Source organism: Otolemur garnettii, unplaced genomic scaffold, assembly GCF_000181295.1.
Source record: "Otolemur garnettii isolate 467f Iridium unplaced genomic scaffold, OtoGar3 scaffold00062, whole genome shotgun sequence".
In the NCBI taxonomy this organism is placed as follows: Eukaryota; Metazoa; Chordata; class Mammalia; order Primates; family Galagidae; genus Otolemur; species Otolemur garnettii.
In genome coordinates, this window is record NW_003852457.1 from 10,814,004 (window position 1) to 10,821,151 (window position 7,148).

A 7,148-nucleotide genomic window follows, 5' to 3' on the forward strand; every position below is an offset into this window, starting at 1 on the left:
AAAAATTAGGACTTTTTTAAAACCCCGCGGGACGCGGGACAAATTGTTCAAAAGTGGGAAGTCTGGTCACCCTACAGAATAAGCAAACTCTAGATATTCAATCAAGAGTTCCCCAGTCTCCTTCCCCTAGAAGGGGAAAGAAATCTCTCAAAAAATAGAAGAGATGCTAGGCGCAGTAGCTCACGCCTATAATCCTAGCACTCTGGGAGTCTGAGGCAGGTGGACTGCCTATCTCCAGTGTTCAAGACCAGCCTGAGCAAGAGCCTGTCTCTAAAAATAGCCAGGTGATGTGGAGCATGCCTGTAGTCCTAGCTACTCAGGAGGCTGAGGCAAAAGAATCACTTGAGCCCAAGAGCCTGAGGTTGCTGTGAGCTGTGATGTCACCGCACTCTACCAAGGGCAACAAAGTGAGACTCTATATATGTGTGTGTGTGTGTCTGTGTGTATTTTTTTACATATATAGATAGAAAAGGCCAGGCACAGTGGTTTACACCTATAATTCTACCACTTTGTGAGGCTGAGGCCAGAGAAATATTTGAGCTCAGGAGTTTGAGACCAGCCTGAGCAACACAGCAAGACCCCTATCTCCTAAAATAGAAAAAATACATGTGTATGTGTGTATATATATATATGTTATATACATATATAATAAACAAAAGCCATCAAGAAGCCTCTGAGGTGTGAGACTCAAGTGCAGAATGAGAAGCCAACTAGACAGAATCTAGAAAAACTAAATATAACCTATCTGGAAAAAATAAAAATTATAAAAACTGAAATTTTCAATAAGGGGAAAGGCAGACATGAGGGAGTAGAAGGCAAAATAAAGAGGATGAACAAATGAAAGCACAATGAAAAACTGAAAAATATGAGGTTACAAACATATCAACACACTCCAGAATCAAGACATTCTACAAAGCAGAGTCAATTTACAGATGGCCAACCTCTATCAAATTGGGAGAGAAATATATAGTAGTTTCTTTCTGTTCTTCAGTCACTGTCTCTGCCCCGCCATCTCACTTCCAAGCTATCCAAAGCGTCCTGTTTTGTCATTTCATACAAATCTAATTTTATAGAATAGCTTCCCATGTTTCAAACTTACTGACTAACTGATCAATATTTCATTGAAATCTCCAGGTTCTAATATAAATGATTTCACTTGTTTGAAGAAAACAACTGATTTAAATAATACTTAAAGTGTAAGAGAGAGGTAGCCATGATACCCAATTCTTAAAAGTTTCTCCCAGTCCATTTTATTTGAAGGAAGAGTTACCTATGTAATCAACATTCTAACTTCTGCGGAGAGCAGTGATTTTTAATCTTTGGGAACCCAGGTCCCTAAAAACAATCTTAAGAAGGCTCTAGACTTGCTTAAAAAGAAAAAATAAAAGAATACAGTCATCAATTTCAGGACTTACAGAAATCCTCAGTAAAGGTCCTGGTTTTAGACTCTATGGCCACATTCATATTTATGCCTATGCCAGTAGTTTGAGATCACAATCCGCATGTAAGTATCTGTTCCTCTTCTCTGGAGGAATAAACTGTTGTAAAGACTGTTCCCAAGAGAAACGAAAGGAAACCCACTGATGAAGTGGGCCCTGTTCAGCTACCGATCTGACCTTAGACAAAAATCTTAATCTCTGCATGTCTCAATATCCACTGGGTTGTTGAGAGCACAAAATAAGAAAACCAAGACCTACTTACGGTTAAAGACATAATTGTGTTGCTATTATAATCGTGACTATCCACGAGTTTCTTTTTATATTTAATTCCTTTAAAATCTTTATTCTTAAGCCCTTGTCAGGAACAGACCTTGAACAAATGTCCTTTTAGCATCAGCAATAAACATAATGAACTGCATAAACTAATAAAAAAATAACAATGAATTGCAGCTAACATATATTCAGTTCTTGTTATGTGTCAAGTACTGCCCTAAAAGTTTAACATGGATCATCCCATTAAACCCCAACAATGTTACAACTTCATTTTATTGATGCAATATTTAACTTGCCTTAAATCCCAGTTTATAAAGAAAAGAGCTGTGATTATTCAACCTCTGGTAAACTAAGCCAAGACCCTGTACACATTCACTCTTGAGTGCTTGTTTTTTGTTAACTCCATTTACTAAAGTTTTGTTGAATCCAAAACACATTTAGCACATTTTACCTTTAAAGAGGATAAATGACCTAAGAGCACCTTGTAGAAAAATGTTAAAAATTCAAAGCCACAGTAGCAATGGTCTGTAAAAAATTTAGAATTTCGACATTCCCTTTGGGAAGGCTTTGTTTTGGGGTTTGTTTCTAAGGCACATTAAAGCAGCTTCCAAAGAATGCAGCTTTAAAGGAGCTTTTCGGGAGCGAAACAGGGAAATGTGAGGAGTGGATCTGGACCTTATAAAGGCCCGGTAATAGACACCTCTCAAAACAAGACTTCGCATGCCATTTGAACTGCCCGGCTATTGCAAATGTGGCTATCCCTGCCTGGATGGCTACATCACCGTCACAGCGGCAAAGGCCCACCCCGGGGCTGCGTCAATCCCCACTGGCTTCCACCAAACCGAAGAGCTGCGGCCTCCGCCAGACTGGAAGACGGGAAGCACACTACCGGATACCGCACCCAGGGCACCCACCGGCGACTAATCGACGCCCACGCCCCGGAGACTAGGCCACGCGGGCCGCGCGCGGATAAAGTCCGAGTGAGGGCGGGCCCGCGAGAGAAGACGGTCTGGAGCAGACCAGAAGGAACAGGAAGCACCCGCGCCAACGGTCGCTCGCCTGTCGCGGCACCCCCCAGTCATCCCTCTGCGCTCGCGAGCGCCACGCTGCCCACGGACCGCGAAAGCCGGCCAGCGCCTCAACGGAACGCGCCAAGGAGCAGCGGCTGTCGGGAGCCATGACACCGGGGCTGCGCGAGGCCGCGTCAGGGTAGGGCAAGGCTACCGGTCTCTCCGAGACCTGCTCACCTCTCGGGGCGACGGTGCAGAGCCCTGCACCGAGGCGATGTATCGCTCCACCTCGGCTTTGCTGCGCCTCATCGCGCCGAACACCTGGCTCCAGTAGCGCCAGAGGCCAGCGCTCGGCCCCACAGCAGTTGCTGTCTCTAAGAGCAAAGCGCCTAAAAGCCCGTGACGCAGCGCCGTCGCTGGCGGAGAGGCAGCTCGACGTGCTTACGTACTGCGTCAGCACTGTGCGCCACGCTGGCGACGGCAGCGCTCCCGGCGCGCAGGGCGCGCACGGGGCGCACAGCGAACCATGAGGTCCCGCCCAGTTCGGTGTTTGGCCGGGGTCAGAGTTTCACTGCCGGCATTCCCAATCTGCAGCCAGGGAAGAAACCTTCGAGCCTGTGAGATAAGATTTTTCCTGCAGGGTTCTTAAAAGTTTTTGATGGTTCTTAATTATGATTGCGCACTGCTCTGGAGGGATAAAAGATTCAGGCCAATTTGAGCGTGTAAATGATAATGGTATTTCTTAAATATGTTGTTAATACCAAGCGTACATTTTAAAATTTGTACTTTTAAAATGAATATATGAGCTCAGCGCCCGTAGCACAGTGGTTACGGCGCCAGCCACATAACACCGAGGCTGGCGGGTTTGATCTTGGCCTGGGCCTGCTAACTGACAATGACAATTACAACAAAAAAATAGCTGGGCATTGTGGCGGGTGCCTGTAGTTCCACTATTTGGGAGGCTGAGGCAAGAGAATTGCTTAAGCCCAAGAGTTTGAGGTTGCTGTGAGCTGTGACGCTGCGGAACTCTACCGAGGGCGACATAGTGAGACTCTGTCTCAAAAAAAAAAAAAAAAAAAAAGTGCATAATTAAAGGGGAGGCCACACTGTTTTGGACAATTAGTTTGCTTTTTTTTTTTTTTAATTGTTTCAGATTTATTGAAAGGGTACAGAGAATTAGGAGACACTGTTTGCATTTGTTAGGTAACAGGGTTTTTAAAATACAGCCATCTCTTGGTATACGTGGGGCATTGGTACTAGGACCACCCGGATATATCCACACGTTGTCAACTTCCCACAGTAAGCTTTGCAGAACTTCTAGGAAAAGTAGGCCTTATGGTATATGCAGGGCTGGGAATACTGTATTTTCTATCCCTTAAGTAGGCCCGTGCTTTAAAACACATGTTCAAAGGTCTAGGCATTTATAAAAGTAGCCCTTCAAGTCTATATGCTATATTTCAATAGCAGAACAGAAAATTCCAAAATGTCAATAGTAGTAATCTCAAGATTTGGGGTCATCTTTATTTTCCAAATCTTTAAAAATATTCACTGTGAGAATTTGAATTTTAAAATCTTAAAACTGGCTCACAGATTGTTTTTAATGGTGAGGACATTTTAGTTTTAGAAAGATCACATCTGTGCATATGGAAGGCCCTTAATTATATGGGAAGATATCAAACAAATATGTTGAAATTTTTAACTAGAAATTAGGATGTTTCGTTATTGTTAGGTAGGTAGCAAGGGAGCTTTGAGACTCTCCTAAGGGACAAAGTGGGTGCTTTACCTTGGTACCTCCTCTAGAGATTGCCCCTTTGGGGAAAAAGGACAAGCACGGCCCCTCCTTGTTGCTGCCCCACCTTAATCCTATCGGAAGCAACTACCACACCTGTGTGCCAGGCAACTCAGGCACAGTAGGGTTTGGAAAATGACTCAGGTTAGAGATAGGCTAATTATATGCATGTCCTTAACTATTAATCAAAGTGGTTCCATAGTAAGTCTGGAGCACAAAGTGTGGGGGAGGGGGGCACTCAAGACAGTATAAAGCAGAATCCTGGACCATTACCAAAGACTTTGTCAGCCATGGGGGCCATTTGTTGTTTATGGCCAACATGTCTTGCTCTGTAAACGTATCTTGCTTTTCCTCAAGTAAAGCACTGTTTCACACTTCCCTTGCTTTTGGTGGATCTGCTCATTTTTCCACCACGAGCACACCAAGTAAACTGGCTGGGCACTGTGGCTCCTGCCTGTAATGTTAGCATTCTAGGAATCCAGGCTTGAGTTCACAGGTTGGAGACCAGCCTGAGCAGGAGTGAGACCCTGTCTCTAAAAAAAAAAAGCTAGGCATTGTGGGCACCTATAGTCCCAGCGACACAGAAAGCTGAGGCAAGAGAATCACTTGAGCCCGAGACTTTGAAGTTGCTGTGAGCTATGGCACCAGGGCACTCTACCAAGGGTGACAAAGTGAGACTCTATCTCAAAAAAAAGAAAAAAAAATGCAGAAAACTGCCTCAGCCCTGCCAGTTATGAATAATTTTTGTCATGTATTTGTCTTTTCCTATAATTTCTAAATTTTCTATAATGAATAAACATACTGCCTTTATAAAGAATAAAAACAGTATTTTGCTCTGTCTTATTTCAATCATATTGGATGTGTCAACTAAATAAAATCTTAAGACTCAGTGCCCGTAGCACAATGGTTACAGTGCCATCCACATACACTAAGGCTGGTGGGTTTGAACCCACCCAGCCCAGCCTGCTGAACAACAATGACAACTGCAACAAAAAAATAGCTGGGCGTTGTGGCAGGTGCCTGTAGTCCCACCTACTTGGGAGGCTGAGGCAAGAGAATCACTCAAGCCCAAGAGTTTGAGGCTGCTGTGAGCTGTGAGGCTATGGCACTCTACCAAGGGCAACATAGGGAGACTCTGTCTTAAAAAAAAAACATACCTGAATAGACATTTTTCTTTCTTTCTCTCTCTCTTTCTTTCTTTTTTAGAGACAGAGTCTCACTTTCTTGCCCTCTGACACCACAGCACTCTACCAAGGGTGACAGAGTGAGACTCTGTCTAAAAAAATAAAATAAAATCTTTGGCTTGTTGCTTATAGCTCAAGTGGCTAAGGCACCAGCCACATACACCAGAGCTGGTGGGTTCGAATCCAGGCAAACAACAATGACAACTTCAACCAAAAAATGGCCGGGCGTTGTGGCAGGTGCCTATAGTCCCAGCTACTTGGGAAGCTGAGGTAAGAGAATCCCTTAAGGCCAGGAGTTGGAGGTTGCTGTGAGCTGTGATGCCAACTCACTGTACTCTTTGAGGTTCTGTCTCAAAAATAAATAAAATCTTAAGACTTACCTCCTACTGGCTATGTGGACCCCCTCTTTGCTAAGAGACAACCCTACAACTGAATTGCTAGCCTTGAGAAGAGACATCAGACATGCTTCATCATGCCCTCCTTCCCTTCTCATGGCTATCCTTTATAATTCATTAATAGACCTAAGATTATGCAAGACAAATTTTGAGGTCTTCATTTCAATAAAAAATAGAGGGCTGTGTTCCAAGCTTTTAGCATTTCACTTGATTAGCTTATTTAATTCTCCCAGCAACTATGCCAGAGTACTACCGTATTACTTTTTTTTTTTTCTTTTTTTGGGCCATGGCTGGGTTTGAACCCACCACCTCAGGCATATGAGGCTGACACCTTACTCCTTTGAGCCACAGGAGCAGCCCTTTTTTTTTTTTTTTTTTTGAGACAGAGCTTTAAGCATCACAGCTCACAGCAACCTCCAACTCCTGAGCTCAAGCGATTCTCCTGCCTCCACCTCCCAAGTTGCTGGGACTATAGGCACCCGCCACAATGCCCCACTATTTTTTTGGTTGTGGACATCATTGTTCTTTGGTGGGCCCAGGCTGGATTTGAACCCGCCAGCTCAGGTGTATGTGGCTGGCGCCTTAGCTGCTTGAGCCACAGGTGCCGAGCCATACTATTACTTTGTTTACATTTTGAGTCTTGCTGTGTCACCCTAGGTCGAGTGCTGTGCCATCAGCCTACCTCACAGTAACCTCAAAACTCGTGGCTCAAGTTACCCTCCTGCCTCAGCTTCCTGAGAAGCTGGGAACGTAGGGGCTGCCACAATGCCTGGCTAATTTTTTCTATTTTTGGTAGAAATGGGATCTTGCTCTTGCTCAAACTGATCTCAGACTCCTAAGTTCAAGGAGTCCTCTTGCCTCAGCCTCCCAGAGTGCTAAGATTATAGGTGTGAGCTACCACACCACCCCTGCTATTTATTATTATCCTCCAGTATTATAGATAAGGAAACCAAGAGAATGAGCACTGAAGTAAGTTGCCCAAACACACTCACCTAATGAAAATGGTGCCTCAGCAGCGCCCATAGTTCAGTCAGCAGGGCACCAGCCACATACACTGA

At 44.3% G+C, this 7,148-nt stretch overlaps 1 protein-coding gene across 3 annotated transcripts in view; it reads right to left on the reverse strand.

Annotated features, from left to right (window-relative positions):
• The window catches only part of LOC100950429 (E3 SUMO-protein ligase RanBP2), a 99,326-nt gene extending 96,170 nt beyond the window's left edge, over positions 1–3,156 (reverse strand). For 2 of the 3 annotated variants that reach the window (XM_023514935.1, XM_003792896.3), the window contains exon 1: positions 2,960–3,156. In XM_023514935.1, the coding sequence (XP_023370703.1) occupies positions 2,960–3,031 (72 nt within the window). In that variant the 5' untranslated portion in view covers positions 3,032–3,156. The remainder of the gene's footprint in view (positions 1–2,959) is intronic. The other variant, XM_023514934.1, reaches the window with a different exon arrangement.
• Between the last annotated feature and the right edge of the window lie 3,992 nt (positions 3,157–7,148).